Source organism: Ictalurus punctatus, chromosome 1 (assembly GCF_001660625.3).
Source record: "Ictalurus punctatus breed USDA103 chromosome 1, Coco_2.0, whole genome shotgun sequence".
In the NCBI taxonomy this organism is placed as follows: domain Eukaryota; kingdom Metazoa; phylum Chordata; class Actinopteri; order Siluriformes; family Ictaluridae; genus Ictalurus; species Ictalurus punctatus.
This window is the reverse complement of record NC_030416.2, coordinates 33,384,068-33,398,812: the sequence shown is the minus strand read 5'-3', so window position 1 is coordinate 33,398,812 and position 14,745 is coordinate 33,384,068. Positions and strand designations below refer to the sequence as shown.

Genomic DNA, 14,745 nt, shown 5'->3' with positions numbered 1-14,745 from the left:
GAACGATGGAAAGATGGAGGTACGATATTTCTACAGTAAAGAAGTCATCGTGGTAGAATCATGGTTAACCGTCATCAAGTATATTTTTAAAAATATGAAGGTTAGACAATTTCCTGGATAATTTTGTCAGGTATGAGCGAATAAAGAAGAGATTCATTATAGGGACCATCAAGATTGACCCAAGTTTTAAGATGATACCCACGATTATATTCTCATATGCACTGCTTTATTCAGTCGTTTCTCAGAATTTTGGTAATCTTGCTAATGATCTTTTCTTAACCTGTAGTAATACAAATATCAAAACTCAACAGATGAATGTTAATAAAATGTTCAATTGTTACAGTGGTCCTACGCTGAGTGGTCAGGGCTTGGGGTCGCAGAAAATCCATAATGTCCAAAGCTAATTTCCTGATCTATACAGTATGTCACTGTACATGTTATTATGATAGGCATGTCAGTTTCCTATGTTCTATATTTAAAACCAAAAATGTCGGTTTATAGATGACCCGCTATCTATTCATGAAATATCACTAATTAGAAGGATATCAAAGAGGAATTTCTCAAAATGTTGATTACTGATGGATTTACATCAGATTTTATTCTGGAATATGACAAAAACAATGATTTTTTCTTTTGGTTAAACAATAAAAAATTGAGTTTTACTACAAGCTTTTCTGTTTTCATGGTGAAATAAACATTTTAATTCTAACAACATCCAAAGGCTTCGATATTGGTTCTATTCGGTATGTACGTTTACATCTGTTGGATTATACTGTATATGAAGGCCTATTTGCAGACGAGGCGTATTTAATGACTTGGCGGCCCTTGGCAAAATATAGAAACGAGGCCCTCATTTCAGTGTTTTAACATCGATATTTAAATGTTCAGCATGCTTTATTTAGCATTAATTATTAAAAATATATAACATTTGAATTTTTAGGGAGTCCTGGGCTTCTCGGGGCCCAAGGCAGTTCCCAGTGCGAAAGTCTGCTGTCCTGACATTTCATCCTTCCAGGGCTTACTTCGTATGCGCACATCGAGATTGCGTAATTTTTGTCAGGCTGAACAACACGCCCATCATTTTTTACTACTCACACGTGGACTTGGAATCCAGTAGGATGTTTTGCACTGTAAAATCATCCTACCATTGCTTAATAAGAATCTTCTTCAAAGTTGCACTGAATTATTTCACGTAGTCACAGACGCGAAGCAGTAGGATTTTTTCGAAATGGTAGGATGGATCGATGGATAGAGCTATAATTCTGCGCAATGGTAGGAAAGGTAGGACAGATTGACATGCAGAAATATGTTTTTTTTTTTTTTTTTAAATTTCCACTACAAAAAATATTTGTAAGAAAATCAGAAATCAACTGGGATAAATTAAGGGTGAAATCTGATCATTAAAAAAATATTGTACTGGTTAATGCTGGTTATCATGGCTAAATTGCTCATTGCTGATGGTAATAGACATCTAAACTGCTAACATATGACGACATTCATCCTGAATGGATATAAAGAGTGAGGTCGCTTTACAACTGCGATGATATTTGTTATTTTTATGAACTGGATGGATGGGTGGTGGTATCTGGTCTCAAACCGAGACCTCACCGTCAGTGTTCAAACCCTATCCAGTATATAACAGATTCCTTTGTAACGCACTGTGTCCATGTTTAACGGATGCCTCAGTGGAAACATGTACTCCTGTAATTTGTTTTGAGTCACAGTCGAGGGAGCTGAATGGAGGGCTGCATGACACACTTCAGGATGCAATCTGTTTCCTGCACAAACAGATGGAGCCACTGTACTCGTGCTACAGCACCCCTCCCTTTCCCTTTCATACTGCTCACCATAAACACACACACACACACTCATACACTCTGCTACACACTAGACATAAGCATTAAATTTAAACCAACAGGCTGAGTGTGTGTGGTTTAGTGCATAAAAATGCTAATTGTATTACACCTTTCATTCACTGTCAGAAAACTAGAGAAAACAAACCCACTGCTCAGACATCTTCCTGCTTCCGAATCCTGAACGTAATGCTTCAAAATATAAATCGGGTCATTAAAATTCAATCCGAATATCTGTTCATACTGCGAGAAACTGAGAGCTCTAGATATAGAAAGAAGGCTGCTGTATTTAGCACGTCATTGTGCTGAGTGATTGGTTTCACCACAACAGCAGACCGAGCGCTGTGAAGCACCACCTGGAGGAACCATGTGGAGAAGCACTATGGCATTCCCATCAGCGTGGAGTAGGAAAACTTGCCCTGTCAACTATCCATCATCTTTTAATACAATGCTCACGCTCAGGGCAAAAAAAAAAAAATTAAAAACCTAGGATTCGACATAAACATAAATGAAGATAAAAAAACAAAAAACAACAACAACAAAAAAGGATAATGTATGGGATTTTTGATTAAAGAAAAACTGACAAAAAATGTGGGGGGGTTATATCGCTGCTGAGATCATTTTAAACAGATTGTGAGTGAATTCAAAACAGCAAAAGACAATGGACAGAAGAACAAAAAATGAGCACCCATGGACTTTATTAAAGATTTGAAGTTTTGGTAAATATTTTGTAAATACATGTAAATAAATGATATGTGTGAATCAATTGCATATCTTGTGTATTTACCGTTACAGATATGTATATCTCTAAATTGTAAACGTAAAGGTCTCATTGTAATGAGTTTTGAAACGACTCAATAAAGTTTGATTGAGAAAGCAACACTAGGTAATTTTCATTATTGCGGTTGTAACACTGCTCGTAGGCTGTAGATGATAGCATGCACAATAAATTAGCTGAGGTAACAAGGGAGTCTTAAGCTTTATGCAACAAAGAATGCCATTTAGTGTTAAAAAAAAAAAAGGCTATGAATACAGCATAGATTATTTGGCATATTTAAATATTCGAATAGTATGTATTGTATGTTAGGAGAAATATGATCCATCACATAGTAGTGGTTGCATAGACTATTAATACACAAGCTAGTCGTCATTCGTGGGGATGTCGACTACTCAGGGTGGTGGAGAGAACAGCAAGACACATGCAAAAGAAAGCAGGCGAAATATACTTAATTAGTCTGAAAATATTTTACACTAGATGAAGGGAGTTCTACAGTCATGTGCACAAGGCTTTTATTATTATTTTGCCTTAATGGACTGTTCGCACTTTTTGAAGAGGTGTCCTTGAAATGGTTTTTAATCCCTTTAAAGCTAAATAATAATAATATTTTTTTTAAAAAAAGCTAAAAGCCCTTGCATTATATCAGAGTAATGTGCGAAAGAGCACTCTCGGAGCCGCGGGTTGCACATCACTATCCGATCACACTCAGCTAGATTAGAGCCTGAAGGCCGATCCAGACTCGTTTGTGGATGCTACTTATGCTGTGGTTGAACATGGTGGAGAGCTAACTCCCCGAAGCTGCTACAGACAGGTTTAGAATCGGTCATTTCAGCCGGGATTAGCTTCAGCTAATCAGCTGCATTTTAAAAATTGGTACGTCCTTAAGTAGTATAAAATGATACATAAATTTGTCCTTTTTCACATTTATTGCACTGATTTATTTATCTTTGTCATTAACATTGTAGCAGAAAAAAGCAGAAACTGGTGGTAGAAGTGTGATGTGGAGTCAGTGTGTGGTTGTTTACTGAAGTGTTCGGCGTGGGCTTTGCTGCACAAATAAAACGACCCCCAAAATTGTAATGTCCTGAAACAGTTTTTGCTTCAGCTATTGAAAGGATAACTAGTTGACTAGACAACTACGTTTCTGAGTTACTGCTTAACTAGTAAAAATTAGTAGCCATGTAACCGCTACGCTAAAAAAAAAGTTATTTAAGTGTTCAATTATTCGATACATGAATTTTCCACTCACACATCCCTAAACTGTTACACTGTTAAAATGTCAATTCAAGTCTTGCTAAAATTGTGGTTATATTATAAACCCTGTATTAACGTATTTAATTCAACTTAAAAAAAATAAAAAATAAAACAATCTAGATATGCTAATTAGGCACTTTTAGGACATAGCATACATTTGCCTTACGACTGATACTAAGTCTGTCAAATATCAACTCCAGACTTTCATTACCTTATAGTCTCACCGTAATTTATAATCTCATAGTAACTTACAGTGGTGCTTGAAAGTTTGTGAACCCTTTAGAATTTTCAACATATCCGCATAGTAAATGTGACCTAAAACTTCATCAGATTTTCACTCGAGTCCTAAAAGTAGATAAAAGGGAACCCAGTTAAACAAATGAGACAAAAATATTATACTTGGTCATTTATTTATTGAGGAAAATGATCCAATATTGCATATCTGTGAGTGGCAAAAGTATGTGAAGCTTTGATGTCAGTAGCTGGTGCGACCCCGTGATCAGCAATAACTGCAGATAAACGTTTGGGGTAACTGTTGATCAGTCCTGCACGTCGGCTTGGAGGACTTTTAGCCCGTTCCCCAGTACAGAACAGCTTCAACTCTGGGATGTTGGTGGGTTTCCTCACATGAACTGCTTGCCTCAGGTCCTTCCACAACATTTCTACTGGATCAAGGTCAGGACTTTGACTTGGCCATTCCAAAACATTACCTTTATTCTTCTTTAACCGTTCTTTGATAGAACGACTCGTGTGATTAGCGTCGTTGTCTTCGACTTGGTCGCTGTCTTCGACTTGGCTGCATGACCCACTTTCTCCTGACATTCAGTTCACAGACAGATGCCCTGACATTTTCCTTTAGAATTCGCTGGTATAATTCAGAATTCATTGTTCCATCAATGATGGCAAGTCATCCTGGCCCAGATGCAGCAAAACAGGCCCAAACCATGATATTACCACCTCCATAGGATAAGGTTCTTATGCTGGAATGCAGTGTTTTCCTTCCTCCAATCATAACGCTTCTCATTTAAACCAAAAAGTTCTACTTTGGTCTCATCCATCCACAAAACATTTTTCCAACAGCCTTCTGGCCTGCCCACGTGATCTTTAACAAACTGCAGATGGGCAGCAATGTTCTTTTTGGAGAGTGGTGACTTTCTCCGTGCAACCCTGCCATGTTGTTAAGGCTTAAGGAGTAATAAATCATTCAAATCTTATTAGGGACATAATCTTTCCAAATTTTGAGCTGTTATTCTCCACACACATTGGTTTGTGTTCTTTCTGTATTTCTGTCTCCTCCGTGTGTTTCAGATTCCCGATGTATCTCCCCCCACCACCTGGATGTGTGCTGATGTCATCAATGTGACAGCATTTAATTCACCGCTGGAGTGAACACCCTAGCCTTTGGCTCATTTGCTTGGGTGTTAAGATTGTGCTTTGTGATTTATAATACTTTTTCACTGCTTGATATATGACCCTAAGCTTGTTTATTGCATATTGTCATTAGCCTGCCCCCTTCAATTTGGTCCTGGATATTTGTATATATTTCTACAGTGTAAATATTCGTGTTTGTTATCCGAGTCACCCGGGTGCAGGGCTTGGCTGCCATTTTTATTGGGTTTGGGTGTTTGTCTCTGGGTGCGTCTCAATCAGCTCCCTAGTTAGTCAGGGCATCGATCAGGGAGGCGGCTATTTTAAGGGCTGTCTCAATTGCAAAATCCTTCCAATTCACCGGAATGTTCACTCCCTAAAAAATCCCACAGTGCACCGCAAAAAATCGATGCTCACTATGTTCCTTTACGGGAAATGACGTCATTTTTTCTGAAGCCTCTCGGCTAAAAAAATAATGGCGGACGAACTCTCAGCCAGCTTCGTCTACAAATGTAAGTAGCTTGTTATCGTTGCTATAGCTCTCACATGATTACTTACATTTTTTTTTTTTACTTTATTTGACGTTCTATATACGGTTTGTTTGAGTCTAACCACTTTAAGTGTTTAATGATTAAAAAAATGATCTTCTAGCTACCCTATGATCCTGCTTGACATGTTATGACAGAAGTGCGTGTGATTAAGCTAACAATTTTATATAACATAACATTCAGTGTCCCAATGTGTAGTGAGCCAGGGTCTTTACCAGTGCCCAAACTCATGTACACGATATACTGATTCATGAGTTGCTGAACTAGGGAACTGGTTGAGACAAACCCTCTGTTTGTCTGGTTAGATAGTGAGAAAGGGAAGCAGTTGTTTTTTTTATTGGGGTGTACCCTGCCTTGTGCCCGATGCCCAGTGGGATAGGCTCCAGGTTTCCCCGTGAGCCTGAAAAGGATAAAGGGCTATAGAAGATGGATGGATGGATGTTTTTCTTTATTAAAATAGTCAAGTCTTCAGTGGGTTTTTAGTTATTAGTTTGGTCGTGACGGAATTTCCCGGTGACTGTGTGTATATTCCTGACAATATACATGGTCCTGTATGTTCTATATATACATTCTTCCGTATTCAAACTGCAACAACAAATAAATCAAATCTCCATGGGTTTTTCACTGTCACTGTAGGTCAAAAGTTTGGAGACACCAGGATTTTGGCCGTTTTTTAAGAACATTTTAATGCCTAAGCAGACTAACCACATTTTGAAGAAACCTTTGTGACATTCGTAGAACTAAAAAGCTCTACCTTAGAGGCTTGCAAAGCTGAATGTTTTTTGTCTTTATATTGACTTTTTTTTTATCCAACTCATCCCATGGTGTCCTCATCTGCACGTGTTCATGATGTCCACAAATGGTAAATGGTCTGCACTTATATGGCACTTTTTTTTTTTTTTTAAACCTTAGAGGTTCTACAAAGCGCTTCACACTGGTTCTCCATCATTTGGTGGTTCAAATGTGTGCTTACAAGTGTCTTCACTCAGTCTAATTCACACACACACTCACACTCACACACCAATGGTAGCAGACCTGCCGTGCAAGGTGCTAGCTTGCCATTGGGAGCAACTTGGGGTTCAGCGTCTTGCCCAAGGACACTTCGGCATGTGGGCCGGGAATCTAGCCGCCAACCCTACATTTGGTGGAGAACCTGCTCTACCACTTGAGCCACAGCCTCCACAAAGCCATCAGCATCCAGTCTATCATTTGGTGGTTCAAAATATGCTTCACACAGTCTAATTTGTTTCTTGGCAAAGCCTGCACCCACGCAAAACCCCTTGAAATCTTAGCTAGGAGTTTGTTATCACTGGAGTTTGTTGAGAACAAAGTACAACTTCCATTTGAGAACGAAAAAAAGACATCATTAATAGTTTATTTTCTCATCGAGTGGCATTAGGACTGCAACAGAAACTATCAAACAGCTTATTAAAGCGAGTTGCTAATTTCATCTGCAACATCCATCATCTGAGTTGGAGCTAATGAGCAGGCTGTGAGAGTCTGATTCTGCCAGCGTACATGGTTTGTAATATGTTTGGGGAATCTTGAAGTGACTCATTTCTCTGCAAATGGAAAATGACAAATGTTTCAGCGAATCACAAGCGTTTGAGACAGTATTGATTGGGGGGGGGATTGTCCCAAATGCACCATTGAGGAAGTGGAAGACCAGCACGTCATGGATCTGTGATTCATTCAACGTTTAGAGCTTCATTATGGTTCAAGGCACAGATGGCACTGCATCATTCATCTGGAATTTGTATTCATTTTAAATGTTTCATTTCTTCTACAGCTTTGAGGTGTACAGCGCCCTCCACTAATATTGGCACCCTTGGTAAATATGAGCAAAGAAGGGTGTGAAAAATTGTATTCATAACAAACACCTATATTTAACAAAGATATTTGTTTTATTTGGAATTGTTTGATATCCATGAGATCAGAGTATTTTTGTACAAAATATATATGTACCAAGGTGATATATATATATATATATATATATATATATATATATATATATATATATATATATATATATATATATATATATATATATCCTTGGTACATATGAGCAAAGAAGGCTGTCTTTTGTGTGTGTGTGTGTGTGTGTGTGTGTGTGTGTGTGTGTGTGTGTGTGTATATATATATGTACACACACACAAACACACACACCAAGGAGATATATATATATACACACACACACACACTTGATAAATATATACACAACTATATATATATATATATATATATATATATATATATATATATATATATATATATATACACTCACTCAATATTGATGATAACGCCTATGTCAGTAGTGTGCAACTCTTTGCTGGATAATTATTCTCCATTATATCACAGTGCTGTTGAATACTCGATTCTGATTGGTCAGGAGGCTTTATATCAACGCACTCATTCTAATACATTATTGTTTCTATAGTAACCACGAATTCCACATAATCTAAGACTAATACTAAATGGATTAATAAAATGTGCTGTTGGTTAACAAAATAAAATGCATATGTTGATATGGTAACGTTTCCTGTAAGGAGGTGACGTGTATGTGACACGCATGGAAGGAGTCTCCAGTGTCACGGGAAAGAGCTTGTGCTTTCTGGTTTCTCTCTAACATGACAAGACATATACATTGTTTAGTTACATACACATTATTTGATCATCAGGGCAGAGTTTCCCAAAAGCATCACAGCACAAAGATCCTTGTTAAATGGTAGAGCGAGCATCACGATGAACACTCTCTCTCCCAGTCAAGATCAGTTTAACTTTAAACTCCAAGCCCAGGTTTATATTAGAGCAGGGAAAATCACCAAACAGTGCAGCTCTCCAGAAAAACGACTGTAATTCTTTTACAGTGGAAACAACAACAGAAGAAGGGTGTTTGTAAATATATCCATCCATCCGGTTTCCGTACCACTCATCTTACGCAGGGTCGCAGTGAGCCTGGAGCCGATCCCAGGGATCTCGGCGCACAAGGCAGGGGACACCCTGGACAGGGTGCCAACCCATCGCAGGGCACCCTCACACACACGTTCACACACTGCAGACATTTTTAGAAATAATCAGCCTACAATGCATGTCTGTGGACTGGGTGAGGAAACCAGCATACCCGGAGGAAACCCCCAAAGCACGAGGAGAACATGCAAACCCAGTGCACACAGGAATCGAACCCCCAACCCCGGAGGTGTCGTTATCAGTTATTATCCTGTTTGACTCATCACGTGAATCGTACGGATTTTCTCACGATCACAACAGCACAAAAATAAGCACTCTGTAAATAATGTCAGCTTGGATCTAATGATCGGAGAGTTCATGAATAAAGCGCTCTACAGTCTGAGCAAATATCTAAATAGCTATTAATAAATAAATGAAAGAATAAATCTGTATTGAGGAGTCTGTGCTTTTTTCTTTTTTCTTTTATTTTACTGTTAAATGGGTCTCTGCAAGTTGTAAGTGCAAAAACATCATTATTCGCACTCTTTTCTTCTTTTCTTAGCACTCTGTAAGAGCAACACCAGGGTGTAGGAAATATTCATGACCTGTTCCTCCATCTCAATCGACAAATCTTTATTTATTCTTCACCTTCTCTCGCCCAGGGAATGCACTGATTACTGATTGCCTTGCAAGTCTCACAAGACAATGTCAGCGAGGAAAAATCAATGGTGGTTAAAGCTTCAGCCAGGCTTTTTTTTTTTTTGTTGTTGTTGTTCTCACTGCCTTTTGAAATACGCAGGAAAATCCTCTTAATGGGATTTACATCCATTAAGATCACTGGAAGATGGAAGGAAGGGAGGGAGGAAGGAATCCTACTGTATTTGGCGAACTTTAATTGGTTTAACAGCAAATTTGGTGATCCGGGGGAAAACTGCAGAATATCTGAAAGTGTCTAAAACAAAACCATATGAAAATCGAAATCAGGACAAAAATCGATGCCGTCAGAGCGAGACACCATGGATCTTTTTGAAACTTTATTTTACACATCAACACTTAGCGAAGACATGATATCATTGGCACTCTTTCAACAACACTATACAAAATAAATAGAATATTAAGACATTCATCGATTGCACATTTAGAGTGCCTGAGGAAGCGTGGGGGGGCCTCGGGAAACATTGTAATACACACACACACACACACACACACACACACACACACACACACACTGCCTTACACACTGTCGCATACCTACATGCTGTACACGGAAGTACAAACAAACAAACAAACACGGATACAACAACGGCATTCTCATTTGATCGGTGAGTCCAAGATCTCCTGGTAATCCTGTCGAATGGCTCGCCCCACCCAGTAAAGCTTGAGGCCTGTGAGAACAAACACACTGATCATGATGACCAACGCGCCAAAGATGTCGTAAGCGGATGGCACCATGTGCAGCACGACGAGCTGCAGGAACATGGCCACGACAATCTCCAGGTGCTGCACGGTGCTCACTAGAGCAGGGTGGAACTTGTTCAGGGCGTAGTAAACCCCGAGAAACGCCACGGTGGAGCAGATGCAGATGCCAATCAGGTAGCCCCATGTCTCGCCATCCAAAGGGATGATGGGCTCCTGCATGGCGAACATGGTGGACGCTCCCCACACGGTTCCCGTCCAGCCGAATGTGAACAGCGCCGTCCACATGCTGACGCGCTCTTTGATGGCGCGGTACACGATCATCGAAAGAGCAGCCGTGAGCCCGGCCATCACCGTCATGGTGTAGCCGAACGCCTCCTTCCAGAAACCCAGGGGTGATTTCTCCTCATCGGCGATGTTAGGGATCATGACCAGGCACAGCCCGAAGAGGCTACCCACCACCGTGACTATATCCGTGTATCCGAGGCGCTCGTCCAGAAGCAGGAAGGCCAAGATGGCGCTGAACACTGTCGTCGTGGCTCTCCACATGATGGTCCCGTTGCTAGGTGGGACAATAGCGAATGATGTGTAGGCGCACGTGATGGAAATGACGTTGCAAACCCCGTAGAAGAAGAGCCGCAAACGGTATCCCTTAGGACCGAACGGGGCTTCCTTGTTGTACAAGACCACTAATATGGACAACACTTGAATGACAGAGCGGATGAAAATGAGCTCTAATGAGGGCACTTTGGAGCGATCGGCTGCGAGACGTGTGATCAGAGCTACACACCCGTGGGCCACAGCAGCGCCGAAGAGCGCTCCCCAGGTGACCCGTGACGCTAACACAGAGGCCTCACCAAAACTAGCCAGCTGGCCGCCTACTCCCTTATCCTTCGGCTCTGCTGATGATTTGGAACGCACATCCATAGTTCCAAAGAAAGTCCTCCCGTGGCCAGAGTCCGTCACCAGCCTCTTGCTGGGGTTGCTTTCTATAAAGGAGCCAAAGTCTTCAAAGGAGGGTGCATCATCATAGCCCTCATCCCCCGGCTGAGGGAAGTGCGTGGCATATTTTACAGTGACTGTATCAGGGTGTATTTTGACGCGTTTCTTGGCGCCGTACTGCTGACTGCTTGAGGATGGCTCCATGTTTATTGGCTCAGGTAAGTGACTGCAATACAAACAAAACAAATGTTGCTTAGTGAAAGCTCTACATGACATGACATGACAGCACCAAGCTAAATCTTTGACCAGACTTGAAGTTTAAACCGTTAAGAAGACCAAACGTGAATACAATTGGACTAGCATGAAAGTCAGGTCACACGAAACAAGCAGAATTGTGTGTAAAGCAGTGACAATATCTGTGTCTGTATTTGGATATAAATCCGATGTGGGTGTGGCCTAAACTGGAGAATGAGTCGTGAAAGTAGTGGTTAATTTTTTCTTTGCTCCAAATTCATCTACGTGATCTACAAAATCCCAAAATGTTACTTTGTGAGTTGTGAGCTAATAGTACAATTTTTTTTTTTTTTAAATGGAAGGAGTATTAAGTTCAATTATTAATTAGCACTTAGAATGGGATTTTACTTCACTGTTGTTGTTTTTTTTTTCAATGTTGCTTGGAGTATTTTTTGAAAAAAGCAAATGAGCTAGCCCAATATAGGGAACAGCACATTCCCTCTAAAATCATTACATCTGTACTATCTGGTTACTAACGAGGCAATTTTTTTAAAACCATTTCCACATTAACCTTCAAACCTTCAAACTACGTTTACATGGACAGCAGTAATCTAATGATTGACCTTATTCTGAATAAGACAGTATTCTGATTGAGGTGTTTACATGAGTCGCTTTTAGAATACTCCTTTCATGTACTCGTTGTACATGTTATAGAACATAGATGGATTAACGGCACACGTCATTACGTCCCCGCGCCACGCCGTCCGACGTCCCTCCAGAATTTCACGTATCGACATACAGTTGATCTTCGTTATGGAACCGTATACAGTTCTGGGTGTTTCATTTTTAATCTTACGAACGCTTCAAGTGCGGTTAATTATTTGTCGTGCTGTACGTGCAAATAGACGACTGCTTGAAGCCGTGGGCTGCGTCCCAAACCGCGTACTTCTGTCTATATAGTATATAAAAAGACGTGTATTCCTCCTACTATATAGTAGGTAAGTACGGGGGGACGCAGTCGTGCTCTACTGTTTGCCGTCAAACGGTTGAGCGCTGTCGTGTGTGTACGTGTCCTGTCGCACAATGCGGTGAAAACTCTCACACGATGTTAATAGCGTGATTAAGGCGTGTACACGTCTGTTATACACGTCGATAACGCGACTAAAACAGGAGTACTCCACACGTCTTAATTCCATTTGTGTTTACTTCGAGTATGACTTTAATCGGATTAAGGTCATCAATAATCGCTGTTTACATGCTAGTTTCTTAATCAGAGTATCGTCTTAATCGGGTTAATATCGGATTATTGTTGTCCGTGTAAACGCACTGACTGATCTTGAAAGTTCAATCAGGCCATTTTTGTTGCTGTCCCAAGACTAGCAATCATCATGCAGTGCTTTCCATTTAAAAACACATTTATTCTCACAGATTATTCAGTCTTCAAGCATTAAATTCTTGAATCTGAAGGTCTGAAGGATTGGATTCATTTGAAGGTCAATTGAACAGCAGCTCTGACAGTAGTGCCGACCACTACAAGGCAAATCACAGTCTATACTCATGCGCTCGCTCTAACACGTTATCGTTTTATAGTAACAACTCATTCACAGGGACTTGTATGTTGGACGCTCGTCATAATCTAAGACTAATAATAAACAGATAAAAAAAAAATAAAAAAACGTTATTTGACGACGAAAAGCGTATAAGCATTGATATGGGGAAGTTTTCAGTAAGTAGACATACGGTATATTTCACATTGATGGAAGGAGTCTCTCGTGTCAGCACTTTGTTACAGTCAGTTCCAAAGTTTTACAACACAGGCCAGTCTTTGTGTTTCACGGTTTCTCTGTAACATCCCAAGCTGCATCTGTTTCCCTTATTAAAGAGAGAATGAAGGTTTGTAGCTGCTGTAACGTAAGTGATAACAGGTACAGACTTGTCTCATGGATCTTCCACAAGTGTAACTATAAATGGATAAAAATCACAAAGTGGTGTTCTTTAATAATAAATCAGCTAAAAATGAGTGAATCCTTGTGGTATTAAACACTGCTTTTATAAGTGTATAGCCTTTGCAGTAATAGTATAGTAACTTCGCTTCACACCTCCAGAACATTGATTATTTTCCTCTAACAGCACACCACCAAGGGTTTTATTCATTACATTGCATCCACGCATCTGCTTTATCCTGTCCTGTCCACTCACTGCTGGTTATAATCTCATCTTTATATCATTCTACTTTTTATTTTATTTTAACATGCAGCAGTTTGGCCAATGTACTATATGTGCTAATGACTAATGTACCGCTTCTGCATTTAGCATAGAGACCCTAGAGGATCTGGTGCAACTCCTGAGCTCTAGAGGTATCTTGAAACCATGTATAAAGCATACAGTATTTATGACCAAGACAAAAACAGAGGCTTCCCTAAATACAGATGCTTAAATAATTCAAGTCACTGTTTCAGGGCTCACTTTTAACCCCCCCCCCCCCCCCATGTGTAAAGCATTTTCTATATTTAAATCCTGCAACGCTTGCTTGGTTACAGTGATTCTGATTCAGTGTGGAGGGGCAGAAATGACATAACAGCGTATGTAAGTGGAAGTGAATAAAGGGTTGCAGTGGCAACCTAAAAGCCATGCATTATGAAAAACTGATATTGATTTAAATAATAATAATAATAAAAACAACAACAACAACAACAATAATAATAATAATAATAATAATAATAATAATAATAATAATATACATAGCAACACGAGGCACAGCAAACACCTGGAAGTAAAGATTACTAAGAGTGTTGATTGTCACCATTACAGTGGCTGTATGTGATGAGCATGGACCTCTCGATCAAACCACGTAAGAGCTACCCAGCTGAAAAAAACCCCCAATAGAAACCCTCCTAGAATTTGTAATGGTTTTACTGGTTAAAATGGGAATTCTATTGGTTTTAATGGAAACTGTAATGGTCCCTCTGGGTCTCTACTAGTATTTTGTTGCCTTCTCTTGGTGGCGTGTTATGTCTAGTGGATACCAATAATGGTAAGCTGATGGATTGTAATGGTATTTGTGGTGGAAACTATTAGAATTACTGTGATGGTTTCTGTTCTGTTTCTTGGCAGGGTAATCAGTTGAACGCTCGGACATTCTTTTATTTTTTTTACTCCACATCATCACACCCTCTTTGTACACTCCTCCATTATGAGACATGGTGTGAAAGCGGAAGTGATGTCAGAGTTGCACCGAGGACCAGAAAAGCACGATATGTAAATTTGGTTTGGATTTGACACTGTGTTTATGCCAAGCAATGCGCATGCGTGGTGCACCACCAGGGGGCGCCTTTGACCTCCCACTGGCAATATCTGTCTGTATCTCTCCATAAACCCTGTCTCTGTCTGTATAATATCACACTAT

At 39.9% G+C, this 14,745-nt stretch overlaps 1 protein-coding gene across 1 annotated transcript in view; it reads right to left on the bottom strand.

Moving 5' to 3' along the window:
- Positions 1 to 9,490: 9,490 nt before the first annotated feature.
- slc35g2b (solute carrier family 35 member G2b) overlaps positions 9,491 to 14,745 on the bottom strand; it is a 6,218-nt gene continuing 963 nt past the window's right edge. The window contains exon 2 of the mRNA XM_017463684.3: positions 9,491 to 11,331. Within this exon, the coding sequence (XP_017319173.1) occupies positions 10,059 to 11,309 (1,251 nt within the window). The 5' untranslated portion in view covers positions 11,310 to 11,331 and the 3' untranslated portion in view covers positions 9,491 to 10,058. The remainder of the gene's footprint in view (positions 11,332 to 14,745) is intronic.